The 17,647-nt window shown below is 43.8% G+C and overlaps 1 protein-coding gene across 4 annotated transcripts in view; it reads right to left on the bottom strand.

Annotated features, from left to right (window-relative positions):
* DENND1C (DENN domain containing 1C) overlaps positions 1-17,647 on the bottom strand; it is a 219,309-nt gene that overhangs the window by 146,210 nt on the left and 55,452 nt on the right. For all 4 annotated transcript variants that reach the window (XM_078685386.1, XM_078685399.1, XM_078685380.1 and 1 more), the window contains exon 6: positions 1,366-1,435. In XM_078685386.1, coding sequence (XP_078541512.1) covers positions 1,366-1,435 — 70 coding nt within the window. The remainder of the gene's footprint in view (positions 1-1,365; positions 1,436-17,647) is intronic.

Below are 17,647 nucleotides of genomic sequence, written 5' to 3'. Positions count from 1 at the left end.
CTGACCGTAGGATAGCATGCACAAGAAAGATAGTCATGCATAAAATTGACCATCCCACCCTCATATATACCCTTGAGAATCGAATGGGATTCACTGGTAATTTTCTTTCACTGATTCTCCTCCTACTTTTCCAACTGACACCAGTTTACGTACTTGGGCACCTCCAGGTTGTAATCACACTGGCTGGTGGGGCTTGTCCCTTTGTTACACTTACTCTAAGTGTTGTGTGCTGGTATTTATCTAAGAACGCCACAGTTCACTCCTACAGGTCATTATGCACCGAGGAGGGCACTAATATAGGACTTTTCAGCTGAGGAACAGGCAAGTAGGACTGCTCACACTTCAATGCATGTGATTGTATAAGTGGGACCTATATGTGGATGTTTAGAAGGGCTGAAACATGTTGACACAGTATTAGGGTACAGAGGTAGTAAACCTTCCCTAAAAATCACTGACCAATAGTTTTTAATCAAGCTAGTGACAATCATAATAAAGGGAAACCAGGGTGCCAACTAGGTATTTTAGAACATTTGAAATCCCCGTTGGATCTAGGAAGCAAAGTGCTTTCTGGGATATGGTTGAGCCCACACTAGTTTTATGGACCAGGGTGTGACCTGATGATGGAGCATGACACCACAGGGTGTGTGAGGGTCCATAAATGATAAGCATAAATGCTCCTCTCAAGGGCAGGATGATAAATCTACATTAAGGCACAGAAAAAGAGGTGGTAGGATACTTTTTCGTAACACAGATTCTAGATAGGGAGACAATATCCTGCGGTTCCCATTAAAATTTCTCTGTCACCTCGTTCACACACATGAGCGGGTCCACTGTACAACAGAGCACGGGGAGCAAACCTCACCATATCCAGCGGGTTGGTAAGAGAGAAGGAAGGGGAAAACTCCCTCCAAAGAAAATATTAGAAAAATGTATTCAAATGGTGCATATCCCATCATAATTCATGAAACGCATTCAGAGCTGGATTATGGAAGACTATTAGCCTTAAAATCAGGCTCAAGGCTTGCAGTCTATTAGGAAATTAGGGAATGCTGTGCTACTGGGTGCAATAAAGGTATGAAAACCCAACAGAGGGAGTTGACCAAAAGGGAAGCTTGAAGGCCTCCTTACCTGCTAGACAACTTTATGAGGTCTATTGTACGTTCCACATCCTTTAAGGGTCACGGCAACAAAATCTGACCTCTTTTGAACAGTCTGGAAGGCTTCTCAGTTACAACCTGTCCAATCGTGGATAAGTGCTACATGAGCACCTTCGGCACAGGTGCGAAGACTGCGTTACCGCCATAGTAAAAGCAGGAGCCTCAGCGGCCACAGGCCCATGCACTAGGAGTCATGTTGCATGCTCACCTGATCCTTTGCCAAATGATCCGCGATGTTGTTCAGAAGTTTATAAAACACCTCAAACCAGGGCAGGTAGCTGAAAGGAAAGGTGTAAAGGAGGGTTAGAACAGTGGCCATGCGAGGGGAAACATCGTTTACAACGCGGTGTTTACACCGCAGTGCCTTTAAAGAGCTGCCGTTACAACCCAAGTTGTTACTACGACTTGCGCTGGATGGCGCTGTTGGGCAAGGAATGTTGTAATTTTATATTCCAACACCTTCCCTACTGTTACGTGGACTGGTGTTGGAATATAAAATTATAAAGATTCCAAAATCCGCGCCCTCCAACGCAAGTCGTTGTAACGACTTGTGTTGTAATGCCCGCGTTGTCAAGTACCGCGATCTTTTAGATCGCGTTGTACTGACATACATCCCAATGCGAGCATCAAGGACCGCGCTACTGATGCCCAATGAAGTGAACAAACACAACAAGTAATGTATTTCATATTCGGTACTAATTCAATTAAATATCTTCATTCTTGATTTACGTAAGACTGATGTGTCTTTATTCAAATTGGGAGTACTGCTTCTCTTGTTCAGACAGGGTGTTTATGAGAGCATCACTTTTGTACGGTAGAGGCTGATACCATTTTAAGACTGATGCCATCAGGGCCGGCTTTAGCGCTGGTGGCGCCCTGTGCGACAATCTTTTGTCTGACTGTGGATGATTATCACATAAAGAATGACAATGGGCCAAAGGCGGAGTGAAGCCCCCACTATATCTGCTTAGGTGGGGGTGTCACGGGGTCAGATACGAGTGTTTCTTGGCCCTTTCTGACTTTGATCTGTGGCTCTCGGGTCAGCAAAAGACCGAATAACAAACAAACACAGCAGAATAATCATCCTGATGCAGCTGTGGGGAGGGGGCTAAAGGGTGTCAAAGTAGCCAAAAGCGGCGACAGAAAGTGAAGTGCACGATTGTCTCAACATAATATAAACTTATTTTGACATGTACTTATGTTGGTTGTATATTTACGTACTTATGTACTATTTAGCGACCTCCTGTGATGTGTCTGTACAGTAAAATGTACCTTTTGTCCCGAATTTCTGTCCTGAATTTTGACCTTATGTCCTGAATTTTTGTCCTGAATTTTGACCCTTTGTCCTGAATTTTTACACTCACCATCCTGAATTTGCACCTATGCCAGTTGGTCACCCTAAGTAGAGAGGAAAAGTAGTGAGGCTCAGTTTCCCCTCTAGCCACTAAGAAAACTCTATTGTTTAGAAAGAGTGTCTCCAGTTTAAGGTCTTTAAAGCTTAGGACTCTGGGGATTGAGGCACAACACATGTGGCGTGTGGCCACGTTGTGGGGGGAGTGGGGAGAGGTTCTTTTTGAGCAGGAACACGTGCTACATAACAGTTAGGATGAAACTGTAAGGTAATTCCTGGGCTGACAAAGCTGGCTTCGGTAAGCAGAGCCTGTAAATAATTCAGCCTGCAATTCTCATGTATGCATTATTGATGAAGACTGCTCGATGCCCTCCTTCCCTCTGGGAATGGAATTTGAGGGTGTGAGGAGTTCCTCCTACTTAAAGGGAAGAGCCGCGCTGATTAGGCAACGCTTACTGAGCCCTCTAATACATTCACAGCGCGGGCCATTGATTGGTCACGCAGCCTTTCTTTGTTTTGGTCAATTTTAACTGCCTTTTTTTCTCTTATCCTTTTTCTGTATGGTGACTTGAGGAGAGCAGCATGGGCTGGCTCTAATATTCACCTTATTTCTAGTAATAGAACCCTGGACCTTCACTTCCTTAGCCCAACCTCCTACCGGAAATGCAATAATGTGGATATACAGTGCAGTAGACCACTTCCACCTCTGTCCTTTATAATGTGCGCTATGAGGAGATTTTCTATTGGATTTGAGGCCGAAGCCTTCTGCGCCAAGCTCTGCGACTCTCCAGATTACTTCTTTTTTCTGACAATTTGGTGCGTTACCTATTGGACTTGGGAATCACCTTATCAAGTTTTTGAAACAGCCCAAAAGGTAACGCACCAAATTGTCAGGGAAACAAATAATCCACCCCTCTCTTCAGCAAAGTCTACAGACAACCAAGCATTTCCTTGTATTTGCCTGTCTTGCATATGTAGAAAATCCACCTCTATGTGTGGTTCCCGTCTATTTGTGTGCTAGATACTACTAGTATGTTGACTCTGTGAATGGAAGAGCCCACTAACTGGCTTTCCAGTGCATGTGTTTCCATTATGGTATATATGTTCAGAATATTTAGTTGCTCTGCCTGTTCTTTGAACGAGTGGGCTGCAGAGGGCCTGCTTCCCTTTGTTTTTCACTTGTGTGCACCACCTTCTTTCATGGCAGCACACCGCTGGATACTGGAGTACTGTGGGTGGCTCCCAGAAGGGTGGCCGCCCCCGCGATATTCGGGTGAGTGTAGCATTTCCAGTACCAGGGAAGTCCATGGTTGGACAATCTATAGGCAGGGTGGGCTTTGGCAGCATTTAGGTCTCTCCAAGTCTGAGAGGGCAGTTCTAGGCGCGCTGTGTTCCTGCAATCAGGATAGGGTAGGTTTCCTTGTTGGTTTTATGGTTAGTGCAATTTTTACTAGAGTATTTGGCTATATATAAAGCCCTATTGAGTTGATTGGAAGGAGAAACCAATGGCTGAGGAGAGCGCAACAGTCAGGAAGGCGCTTAGAACTATGTGTCTGGCCAGGAGGGATGATTTAATAAGGCCAGAGTGCTAGAGAAGGCGTGGGTTGGCTTTGATAGGCCGAGATGTAAGGCAACAAGTGGGGTGGCAGCTGCCGTTTTGGCTTGCTCACCACCATGCACTAAAGGGCAGAGCGGCAAATTGAAGAATGGGCAGGCAACCATGAAGAAAATGGAGACAATAACATTGGCTACCGGAGTGAATGAGAGCTTACCGGTGGGCCGGAATGAGGAGGGTGAGTCATGGGCATTGGCGTGCGGTAGAGAGCAGCTGCTGTCCTCGCAAGGGAGGAGGCCGGCAAATGTAGTAGATACAGGCGGGGGTGGGAATACACCATCATCTCACATGAGGAATGAGTTGGCCCCCACCAAGTGTGGAGACGATTAGGCCTTGCGGCCAGCAGGTGGTGCCTAACTAGTTGAGTGCTATTCAAAAAGTAGTTGAGTGAGCACGAGGCAGGAGAAGCCTATGAGGAGCACCAGGTGGCGCTGTGCGCTGTAAGTTATGTGGAAAGTGCCGCTGGTCGGATAGGAGAAAATACATTGGAGATTAAGCATGCTCCCCAACCTGGTTACCCGCCAATGATTATGCTACACACAGAGCTTAGTATTACACGTCTTTATTCCTCTGTGTGTAACTGCAAACTCAGCATTCTAAAGCAGCCTTCAGTGCATTCCACTCTAATAATTATGTCACAGTTTTATGGAGTCCATCAGGAGTCAAAACGGTTCCGTCCTTTCTAACTTGCAAGACACTACGAGTCTGATGTAGATCTTGGCAAATGGGTTACTCCATCACAACGGTGACAAATATCCCATCTGCCAAAATATAAATCTCATAGGATTTAATGGGATTTATATTTCAGCAGACAGGATATCCGTCACTGTTGTGATGGAGTAACCCATCCTCCAAGAACTAAATCAGGCCCTACATCTCCCCCTCTGTTAAATAAAGATCACAACTTTTTACAAAATATATATATAGATAGACATATACATTTAAATGTCTTCAAACAGTCTTTTTGGCGATTTATATGTTCGACCTGATATTGTTCTCGGAAACTGGGAACCATCATCACCAATGCCTAGGATCTGAATCAGTGTTGTAGAAGTAACAGCAGTTACTGATGTTTCAGACCCAGCCTCTCCTTCAACAGTTAGATCCTATGAACAATTAGTTAGGTGCCTAAAGTGAGAAGAGTCTTTGGTAATAGATTTCCCGAGAAGCTTGGCAGTCACCATGTGTCCCTTGGTAGACACCACTTGAAAAGGTCCTGCATCAAATGGAGCACAAGATTTTCTTCTCCGTAGCTGTCGTGCGAGCACTCAATCTCCTTTCTTAAAGACAATGTTAATCTCACGTTGTCTTTGGTCAGCATATGTTTTCATCTTTTGTGTGTTCTTGAAGTCTTTCTCATCTTTCTTTCTCTGATTGGTCCATTGAGGTAACTTGGTGTTCACAGTTCATTACTCTCCAGAACATCAATGTTGCAGGACTTTCACCTGTGGTCAAGTGGGGTGTTCAACAATAAACTCTCAAGGTAGAATTCAACACAGTTTTCAAATTGGGTTTCTCAAGATTAGCACACTGCACTACTTTCTTTAACATGCTCATAAAACTCTCAACAAGCCTGTTGGCCTGCGGCCACAAAAGTGGGCTCTTGTGATGATTTCTATTCAAATGCTCAAAGAAATCTATAAATTCTCGACTGTTGAATGGTGGGCCATTGTCAGACTTCACTATGGCTGGCACACCCCATGCTGCAAAATGCCATCTAGTCTTTCAATGAATAGTTCTTGGGCAGTAGATGAAAGATCTTCAGTTAATGGAAATCGTGAGTATTCGACCATAATCACCAGCAGGTGATGTCCATTGTCGAGTGGACCGAAAAAGTCAACAGCTATTCTCTCACATGCATGCTTTGGGGGTCTGACATGTTCAAGGTGTGGTGAGTAGTTTTTGTTAAGTGGCAGTTGCATAGATGGCAGGCCTTTATTCCTTGTCAACCCTGTCAGCAAGAAAGATAAGGAAACCAGACTCGGTCTTATAGAGCTTGTTTTTTTGGCAACGATTCCACAATGTCCTTCATGGGCCACTTCAATTACATTCTGTCACAGACTCTCCAGAATCAGAATTCTTGACTTTCTTAGGATAACTCCTTCTTGAGTTATGGATGGTTCATCTTTGACATTTTTGTATTTTTGATATTCACTGGTGAGCAGTCGAGTGTGTTGGTTCCATGACTGATGTGTAATTATATCCTTCAACTTTAGCATGTCATTATCATGGCTTGTGGCAGTGCTAATCTGGGCTAATGAAATGGCAGCTGGTGTGTTTGATTTTACAATTTAATTGATATAGGCCTCAGCGGTCTTGGATGGAGTACCATGACCTTGTATAGGTACTCTGGAAAAGTAGTCAGCAGGGTTCTAATTCTTCCCTGGATGATAAACAATGCTATAATTGTACTCTTGTAACCTTAGTCCCCATTGGTTAATGTGAGGAGGCATTTTGACCTTTGGATTGACAAATATAGTCAGTAAAGCTTGACGATCAGTTGCCAACCTAAACATTTTTCAGTAAGGAATACATTGAAATGTTCACAAGCCCATACCACAGCTAAACTTTCTTTTTCAGGTTGTGAGTAAGCACGCTCTGTTTAGGACAAACTTCTACTTGCATATGCCACAATTTGCCTTCTAGCATTTGGGGTTTCCACTGTGCTGTGCAAAGATAGCACCTAACCTGACTAGCATCAACAACAACCTCTGTATGAAGTTTTGGATTGAAGTATGCCATTTTAGTAGCATTCTCAATAGCCTGTTTGTTTTTCTTAAATCTTTTATCACATTCACATGACCAATAAAATTAAATGGTTTTTTTTCCGTTTTTTTTCGTTAAGTCTCACAACGGAGCACTTACAGTGGCAAAGTCTTGCTAGTATCTGGAACAGTAACTGGCCATGCCGAGAAATGAATGCACCATAGAAACATCTTAGGGGATCAGCATTTGACAGCACTTGTACTTTTGCAAGATCTGGAGTAATACCCAAATCAGAAAAGATATGGCCAAAGGATTTTAGCTTTGTCTTATGAAGATCACATTTGTCTGCATTCAGAGTCAAACCTGCTTCAGCAAGTAAACACCATACTTGTGTAAGAGCTTGATTGTGTTGTTTTTGTGTCGCTCAGAAAACCAATATGTCATCACTGTAACTGAACGCATTGAAAACAGGCTGTAAGATACGCCAAATGACATCTTGAAACAGTTCTGCAGAGGTGACACACAAAAACGTAGTCTTTTGTATCGAAATATATCAACATGTGTTGAAAAGGTCATTCTGTACCTGCAATCTTCTTCAAGTTCTAACTGATGATAACCTTTATTTAAATCAAGACGAGAGAAGACCTTTGCACCATTTAATTGTGTTATCATGTCAGCAATGTGTGGACCTGGACGCCATTCTTGTTCATTTACCTTGTTTACCTGATGCATGTCAATGCATATGCAACTCCTTCACTCTACGTTTTAGGCACTACTATGGGAGTAGCCTATGGCATTGTACCAGTTGAACACTCAATATATCATGCTTAAGTAATGCTTCAAGTTCTTTTTCAACCACTTCTTGCAAATGAAAAGCAATTCATCTTTGTCTCTGAGTAACAGGACATATATCCTCATCAATATGCAACTTTACATTCCTCGTCTTACGCTTTCCCAAACCATGAAATAATAGAGGGAACTGACTTACTATTTCAAGGTGAGCATTCATGTTGCAATTTACGGAAACAAGTCCCATATCAGATGCTGAAACTGAGTAGACAGGCAATTGATGCTGTGCCTTGAAGCACATGGATATGTGCTTGCAATTTCATTTTCTTGAGTTTCTCCATCCCACAGCCTTTACATATTTGTCCAAGATCAGGACATTTACCTTCGTGTGGAAACAAATTTTCACATCTAAATCATTACTTATTTTTATATACAGACATCACGTTGAGTCCTTGTCTTTTGTTTTGGCTTACTTTTCACACTCATGATGGATTTGTTCTGGGCACCTCTGGCCTCCATGTCAGCAGCTTGTCTATCAGCACGCACTTCAGCTCTGGCAGCCATTACATTTGCTCCAGACTAAAAGTTTCTCTCAGCATTCGTCGTCTGAATGAATCCGTCAATAACTCTCAGATGCACAACTTCTTCATCATTAAATTAATTGATTTTACAATGTCTGATGAATGTGTCGAGTCTCTCCACAAATTAATCAATGATTTCACCAACTTTCAGATGTTCTTGGTTGAAAATGTACAGTTGGTAATCAATATTTGCCATTGGATTAAACTTGAAATTCAACACTTCTTTAATCTGATGATATGTGTCACCTTCATCAGTTCGCTGCATTTCCTTTATTGCTTCTTTTACACCATCTCCAGCACGATTTTTGAGATAGTCAAATCTTATCAGTCTCTTTAAGTGCATCAATTAAATCATCAAATTATTCTATCAAAGCAGTCCATCTATCGACAATAGTATGCTTTTTGGTAGTATCAAACGATGGTGGTTGTTTTACGAAAGCAGCAGCATTGTAACTATTTATGGAAGTGACTGATGTTAAGGGTGGAGCTCCCGTGGCTGTTCATCTTGAACCTGTTTGTGGGAGCTGTCTCCAAGGCCTAAGGACGTGCTGGCCTCTGGATCATCCTTGATGACTTTTGGAAGAACAGCCTTGGTTTGGTCTTTGCCTCCATTGGAAAAGCAGCGTTTAACTATTCCAAAGATATCGGACTCTTTGGTGATTGTCGCGCAGCTGTCAAACACAACCCCTGTGCTTGGTCTGGGTTGCGGCCCCTAAGATTGAGGTTGTACCGGCTCACTTTACTCAAGGTTTGATGAGTGAATAACTGTTTTATTCTTTGACGTCTCTTTGCGCGCTCTTTGTTTTCAACACTTTCGAATAGTAACGCCCTTTTGCAATTCATGATTATCAATTGCTGCTCTTTGAAAACCTGGTTGTATCTGCCTTCAGACTTAATGCTATGGGTTACGTATGACTGTATATTGCATAGTAGCGCGGTACCTTTTTGTAAAGTCTGACCAGCAGGTTCTCGGTCAGTGATATGTAGATTTCTTTTCAATGCTTTCATTGCTTCCAGCTTCTTTACAGCGGCAGGATTTTCGCTTTGACTCCATATGCATTATGCATTGGTTCTGTACTTCTACTACGGTTCTGTACTTCTACTACAACACATGTGGCATGCACAAGCAGTTTGCTTGGACCTCAGCAAACTCTGTGGGATAGCACTGTTGAGTTTCGGGTTACTTATCCCCTAACTCGTCACAAGTTGTTGCGTCCTCCCCAGCCTGGTTACCCACGAATGACTATGCCATACACGGAGCTTAATATTACACGTCTTTAGTCCCCTGCGTGTAACTGAAAACTCAACATTCTAAACCAGCCTTCAGTGCATTCCACTCTAACACTTACATCACAGTTCTAGGGAGTCCATCGGGAGCCAAAAGAGTTCCATCATTCTAAATCACTAGACACTGCAGTATCCAGCACACAAAAATACTGTTTCTGGGACTCCGCAGGGACAGAGGAAGAATATACCTTTTGTTTTCAGGAAAGAACACTTGATGGACAGCTTTAAGAAGAGTAGGAGGATGAAGACAGTTTTAATGAAGGACAGCATAACCATAGCTCCAGTTACAGTGTTGCCAGGGAAAAGTGTGGATTTGGTATGTTCTGTCAGCGGGACAAAACAAGTGCATAGTCAGTCTGATGTAGCATGAGGTCAGTGGGTGTGGATTCTGGATGGAAGGTCAGGTATTTCTACAGGCAGGGAATAAGTAACTTTAGGGAACAGTACCACAGCTCTCTCAGGTTGTCATGACCTGAGCGACAACGTTGGCGAAAACCCTAGCGACTGAGATCAGGCAAACTGAGCAGAAACTGGTTGGGTTGGGAACAACCTGTAGGTGCTGGAGCACAGAGAGGGAGAGCCTTAGTACAACCATCCTGAAAATAAACAAGAAGTAGAGGCGTGGAGAGCAGGGGCATAGCTTGGTCAGTAAGAGTAGGGGGTGTGAGCTTCAGATATGCTGACAATCAGACTGTTATAATGCTTAAATACATTATACGACAAGCAGGATGCATGAGAGGGGCCAAAAGGGCAATGGACAGGGAGAGAAATGCAGATTGGTAGCGGCACTAAGAGAGATAACAAATATTTTGTAAAATAACCAACATTTTGAGGACTTTCAAAACAGAGTGTATGTGCATTTGTGTCTGTGTGAATGTAAACATCCCTGGTGAAATTCGACTGACATCTCACAATACCTGACTGAAAGCACCTATACCCAACTATTGATCCAAAAATACATTTATTAGGGAGGTGTTACACCCCTAACCCTCCCCTGAACCTACACCCCTGGTGGTGAGATTCTGAAACAGCAATAGAATGGAGGACGTTCGATGGTGGTGTTGATCATGACGAATGTCCAGGGGTGAGTGATGAAAGATGTTTATGGGACAATGGTTAGGTAAGTGAACTGGACACTGAGGAAGAAGAGCTAGAAGAGGGTTAGATTCCAGCATGGCAAGAAAATTCCAAAGTCATAAGAAGGGGTGAGATGGAGGGTTGGGGGGCTGCTCTGAGAGGTGGCCTCAGAAGTGGATGGAAGAAAGCAGCAGCATTGCATTTTTGGAATGTGTTCCTTTACTCTTGGTCCTTGGCCTGTGGGACAAAGACTTAGTGAACAAGACAGTAGCTTTTAATGTGAATAATGAAACAGTTGTAGTATTGGTGAATGGTCAGAAGGCGAGAGATAAAGGACTTTTGAAGCTGATTCTTGGTTGTTTCATGTACCACATTGGTTTTAGAGCTAAACACGTACCATACATGAATAATAACATCACAGATGCATTGTCTCACAGTGGCAGAGATTCCGTTGTTTGGCACCTGGAGCGGACGTACTGAAGATCAGGGTACCAGCAGAAATTTGGTACTTGAGAGACTGAGGATTCTAGGTGTGGTAGAAAATTCATTTGCACAGAATACCTGGTCAACTTACAGACAGGCTTGGGATGAGTTTCTAGGCTGTGGTGCTGTGTAAAGAGGTTGGGATAACATGTGTGTTGAAGGAAGGAGAGAGGAGGTTATCCATTTCATTATGTCTAACATTGAGAAGTGGATGTCAGCACCTACCTTAGCAGACAAATTGTCAGGTATTGCCTTTTATTGCAAATTCTTTTGGGGTTACAAACCCACTGCAGGAGAAATGGGCAGGAGATTTTTGCAGGGCTGGGCTAAGGAGCAGAAGAGGAGCAGGCCAAGGGTACCTATTATGATACCCAGGTCATTGTTGTTGGTTTGCAGTTTCCCAGAAATGTGCATTCGTTGTTTTGAAGGTTTTGCCAAGGAAGCTGTGTATGTTATGGTTGTATTTTGGAGCTTTTAGTATTTCTGAGGTTTTAGAGGTTGGTGGGGAACAAAGGAGGGGAACAAGGCATGGAAACCAGTGAATTGGAGCGGCAAGGAACTTCATTGATTTTAACTTTGCACAAATCTAAAACAGATCAGATGTGGAGAGGTGCCCACATTGTGTTGCATGCAATAGGGTGTGAGTTGTGCCCAGTGGGAGGTTTTCAGATTAGCAGGTGGGGAAATGGGGGGGGGGGGTGGCAGAATATTTTGTCATATGGATGGAACAGCTTTACTTTAAAGGCTGCAGGTGTTGAGTGTAATGAGGAAAATATTGGCAAAAGAGGGTGAAAAGGTAGAACATTTTGCCACACACTCCTTTAGAATAGGGGTTACCTTGGAAGCTAACAAATTGGGTTTCTCTCTGAAACATGGTATACGATTGGGAAGTTGGTCTTTCGTCTGTTGCGTGCAATACATTAGAGAATCCTGGGAAGCATTGATTGACATGTTACCCCTTTTTGTTTCTGGTTGTGTTGCTGGTCCCAGTATGGCATTCTTTTATTAAATGGGCAGCGAAGCAGGCTGAGAGTCGACCTTGTGGAAAGAATTTGGGGTTTCTTTCAACTGAATTCAAAATAGAATGGTGGGGAAAAAGGGGCATGAAATGGGGCAACTGCTTCCATGGCTACCTGAGTTAGTGAGAATGAGACCCTGTCCAGATGTGTTGGACAGGTTTGATAATTCACCCAGGCGATTTAGTACAGCTGTTAGGTTTAGGTCTTATCATGTTAATGAAAGCAGAACTGCAGGCGATTGGACAGTTCTGGTCTAGTTTTTGTGTGTTTTGGACAGCGCTGGTGGCGAGAAAGGTTGGCAATGGGGCGATCAAGTATACTACAATTAAGAAAGGCAGATGCAAAGGAAGTGCAGCGTTTTTGTCATAAAAAGATTTTTGCCTTGTTTTGCCACAACGGGATTCATTTATCCGTTTTAGGGAATTCATTTTATTTACTTGCGATCCGTGACCAACTGACAAAAAAGCTGGTAGTAAAACGGTGGTGGTGAGTGAAGGTTGGCTATTAGGCAACAGCCACACAAGAACAAATACGAGGCTGTTGGGAGACAGCCTATTTTAGAAAGAAAGGGAAAAAAGGTTTGTTTGAGCGACCCCCAATGCCACGAGAAATATGGATGTGCTGGGGCAGGAAAAAATACTGTGCAGGATTTTTCCTGAGTGGTGCCATAACGGCCGCCAGAGCCCACAAGGAACTGATCCGGTTTGCGCTAGTTTGCGCCATCCGGCGAAACACGTCAGAGGCTCTCTCCCCCCCTTCCAAGAACAAAGGGAAAAGAGGAAGAGGGGAGGGGATATAAGGCGACGCTCCCCCTTGACAGCTCACCTTTACATCAGGGTGCTGGGGGAGCGGTGCCAGCGATTTTCGAGTCACACCCACCCACACCTACAACAGCAGCATCGCACTGCTGACAGGGACGAAAGAAAATAATGTAATTTGTACTTGTAAATGTTACAATGGTTGGCGATGGAGACACACCAGGCGGTGTGTAGGAGAAAGGCCAGTCACTTTGGGAGGCCTCACAGCTAAGTGAAGTGGTCTAGCAAAAAGGGGCAGCAAACGGAGACGGCACTTGCAGCCCAGCTCCTGCCGGACGGCATGGCACAAAAGTCTAACAAGGTAGCGAGCTGGGGCCTAACTCCAGGAAGAAGCTACCTCCACATGAAGATAGTGTAAATCCAACCAAAGAGGGGCGGAAACAAAAGTTGTATTGGTTTGGTTATGGAAACACACCGACAGGGGGATGTGTATAAGGAGGGCTACTCACTCTGGGATGCTTCACGGCTGGGTGAGTACGCCTGACAAAAATCGGGGTAGCAAACGGAGACGCTACTCGCAGCCCAGCCCAAGCCAGATGGCAGGGAACAAAAGAGACCAGGAGGGTAGCAACTTGGGGCCTAACTCCGGGGAAAGGCTACCCCCACACTCAAGGGGCATGGAAAACAACAAAGAACAATCTATGAGCTGTCAGGGTGATTTACGACCATAGGAGCTGTAAATGAGCAAAAGACAAACCAGTGATTTATGGCCAGCTGATGATTTATGGCTCATGATTTATGATGCCCATGCAGAATGATTTATGTCAACAAAATAATGACAGATTTGTGACTGAATGATTTATGACATCCCGATGATTTATGACCATGATTTATGACCACTGATTTTTCATGCTCAGGCAGAGTGATTGATGACAACAGAATAATGGCTGATTGCGGCAGAATGATTTATGACCCATGATTTATGATGTCCAAATGACACTGAGTGATAACAAATTTTGTGATCATGTATGAGGGGAACATCCTTTACAACGCAACTTTTACCACGCAGTGCTTTTACATCGCAACTTTTACAACGCAAACCATTACAACGCATTGCGCTGGGGGGCGCTCTAGGATAGGGAATAGATTTAATTTACTATCTAACACCTTCCCTACTATCCACGGGGACTGGAGTTGGAATAGTAAATTAAACTATTCACTATCCAGCACCCCAAAGCGCTATGCGTTGTAATGGTGTGCGTTGTAAAAACTGCGATGTAAAAGCATGCGTGGTAAAAGCATGCGTTGTAATGTCATACATCCCATGTATGATAATGATTTATGACCCTGGCCCCAAGAAGGCGTCCAGGGGACTACAAAATACAATGACTGTTGGCTGTGTGTAGTAATGCAGGTACACAAGTATGGTACGGTTCCTGGAATGGGCCCAGTGCTGGTGTTATGAGCCTTGCGTGGGGGGGGGGGGTGGAGGTCCTTGGCAGAAGGAGGCCAGGAGAGTGATGCTGGGGTCTGAGGTGAAAAGGTGAAAGAACAGTGAATGGAATGAAGTGAGTGGGTGGAATGCTGCAATCTTTGGTTGGGATTTTTCACACATTGGGGGGTGGTTTAAGGGTGGGAAAAGCAGCTAGATTGACTCATTGTATTAATGAGGTGGGATTGTTTGATGTTACAATATTGTTTATAAAGTTCAGCTGCAACCTGTTGTAACAAAGCAGTCTTTTGCTCTTAACTGGGCCTGTTTATTCAGAGGGTCCCTGGGGTGGCTTCCAGAAGGTAGTCTGCCCCGGTGATTTTCAAGCAGGTGGAACAGACCAGCCCCAGAGAGGTCAAGGATTGGAAAGCTATAGGCAGGGGCAGGACTTTGGTGGCAGTTAGGTCTTTACAAATCTGAGATGGCAATTCTAGGCATGCGGTGGTCCTGCAATCAGTGTAGGGTAGGTTTCCTTGTTCCCTCCCTCCCTCCCTTGGGGAGCTAAATAGACCTCATTTTTGTTGATTTTGAGTTTGGCTGGCTTTATTGGTCTTTTCAGGTTAAAGCTGACCTTTAGCTAGTCGCTGTGGACAGGTGGCAGTCAAGCGGAGGGCTCACACACTAGGCCAGAAGGGTTGAGGCCGTAATGGGGGGGGTCCTTGGCAGGAGGCCAGGAAAGTGATGCTGGGGTCAGGTGTGAAAGTACGGTGAATAGAATGAAAGGGAGGGCAAGTTGAATGCTGGGATCTTTGGGTGGGAGTTTGTACTCATTTGGGGAGGTTTAAGGGTGAGAGGGGCTAGAATGACTGACTCATTGTAGTAATGAGGTGGGTTTGTTTAATGTTACTATATTGTTTAGAAAGTTCAGTCCTACTAAAGATGCATTTTGGCTTGTTTATTCTGCGCCATCTCGCCTGAAAAGAGATTGCCACTTCTGCCATGGACTTTTTGAAGTCTGCAAGTGAAATGAAGCCATCTGACTGAAACAATATCCAGTTGATGATTGCCGGTCATGTGAGCTCATGGGCAAGGTTAACGCACCGAGATCATGCTTTGCCCTCCTCGCTCCAATCATCGCTCCAGTCTGTATGGCCGCAGCAGGCTGACAATTCCATGGGAGGGAATCCATGTAAATAGCCTATGCAAGGACGGCCTATTTCTTAACCATTACTGTTCTAGCATTTTGAATGCTTTAAACTGACTCCCACTAAGCAGAGTTTTCACTGTAAGGTACAACAGCGGTGGCACCTCCGCTTAGGCGGAGAGCGCCGCCCCACTGCTTTTGAGTAGTGAAAAAAAAATGATAATAATAAAGGTTATTATCATTTTTTCCTCGTTTACTTCCCGCAGCCAAGCAGAGGGAGGGGCCATCTATTCTGACATATCGACACAGCCACAAGAAGGAGGAGGAGTAGTGGCACTGCTCTAAGTGTGGATGATGGTTTGGCCTACCCTCTTAGGATGGGCAAACTGTCATGTGCACTTAGATCTCTCCAGCCAAGCTGTGCTTTACAGCAGGGTGCGGAACAAGCAGAGGGTCATAGTCTGTTAGTGAGTGCCTAACTCAGGTTCTCACAGCAATCACAGCGCTTCTCTCATGCTAGGTAATACCAGCATGAGAGCAGCGTCTGGATTGGCGTAGGGGACCCTGTGGCATGCCGGGAGTCGAGAAGAAGAGGCAAAAAGAGCACCAACACTGCAGAATGCAGGTAAGCATTATTTTTTTATTTTCCCCCCCGCGCTGCCCCCCTGTGCTGCCCTCCCCCGCTCTGCCACACCACTTAAATGCCACAGCAGCCGCCACTGAGGGAAGAGACTATGCTATATCTGATGGTGGTACAGATAGGTCAGAAATTAGGGGCATCTTGGCCAGTCTTGACCACGTTTTCATTTTGGGTACAGACAAGTCTGCTGCGTCAAGCACTGGTTCATTCCTTACATAGTCAAGAAATGGGGTCCACACCCTCTCAAATTTACCAATTATGTTATGAATAAACTGTGAACGTTTCCATGGTATATTTAGGCTGTGGGGTTTTAGGTTTAAACCTATAATAACAGATAAAACCCCACTGAAAGAAAAATAGCCCTCACCGGTGAAAACATATAAACACTGAAAAAACACCTGCACAACCACAAACTAAATGCCATTCAAAGAAAGGAAAAAGAAAGTGAAAGAGTCATTTTGTTCTTACTGAAGGGGTCAATAAAATGTAACTTTGTTATACAAGCTAGCAGTAAGAAAGACTGGCTAACATTATTCTGCTTGAGTTTTGTACTTTAGGGATGCCACTAAAATGTTGTTTCTTCTTCCTTTTACTTTTTTCAGATTTATGGCCTTTGGTCTAAAGATGCAGGGTTTAGTTTCACGTTTTAGGTCTAGTTTAATTATTTCATAAACTGTAGAGAATCAGGACATATCAAACTCACATTTGAAATTTTGGCTGCATTGGATTCTTTCACTGATAGGTAAAATGGCTAGTTTCATAAAAATCTTTCCTAATATGTGTAATCACATTTACCCACAGAGAATGGGTAAAAACCCTTAATACATCAGACCATAGTTTCTAGTGGGTCAGTATGGATAGTAGGTGAATTGCCAACACCTCAGGCTTTAAACATTAAATGCACGGTATAGTGTATATCAAGCATCTGGGATAGTGGTGAAAACGTGACACCAGACTTTTGGAAAACATGGAACGCATTGTCACTTATAATGCTCTGCAAAAAAGGTTCTTTCCAAGTTCAACAAAGATTGGAGTGATATTGTTTGTATTTGTAGTGATTCAGCTACGTATATAAAAAAATTGTGTGATGACTTGTCAAAATTGACACCCGAGCTGAAGTGATTCCCTGTAGGAGATCCTTGCCACTTGTTCGATGGTATGCTGAAAGCATCTTTACAATCTTCAGAGTTAATGAGGGATGCTATTGACTTTTTAGTCCATTCTGGTGCACTGTTTTCTTATGCCCAGGAACTAAAATGCAAATATTTATCATTTTGTGCTTTATGTAGCATCAAAGAAAGAGTCATCCCAACTGTGACCCTTAGCTGACGATTCTCAGCCCAAGGGGCTATGAATGCTGAGAGGGCATTTTCACAGAAGTTTACACGGGAAGGAAAGCACAAGCGCACCTGACCAAAGACTCACTAAAGAAGTATTGTATGGTGTACTAAAATAAGATTAATTTGCAAAAATCTCTTTAGCCCTCATATACACTATACATACACTGTCTATATACCATGTTCTTTCAGTGCAGAAAGCAAGCAATGATAAAAGCAAAACGTTCCATAAACACCGGAAAAAACTTTTTCTGTTGTTTTTAGTGGCGTG

The sequence above is a fragment of the Lissotriton helveticus genome, chromosome 1_1 (genome assembly GCF_964261635.1).
Source record: "Lissotriton helveticus chromosome 1_1, aLisHel1.1, whole genome shotgun sequence".
In the NCBI taxonomy this organism is placed as follows: domain Eukaryota; kingdom Metazoa; phylum Chordata; class Amphibia; order Caudata; family Salamandridae; genus Lissotriton; species Lissotriton helveticus.
This window is presented reverse-complemented; position numbering and strand designations above follow the sequence as displayed.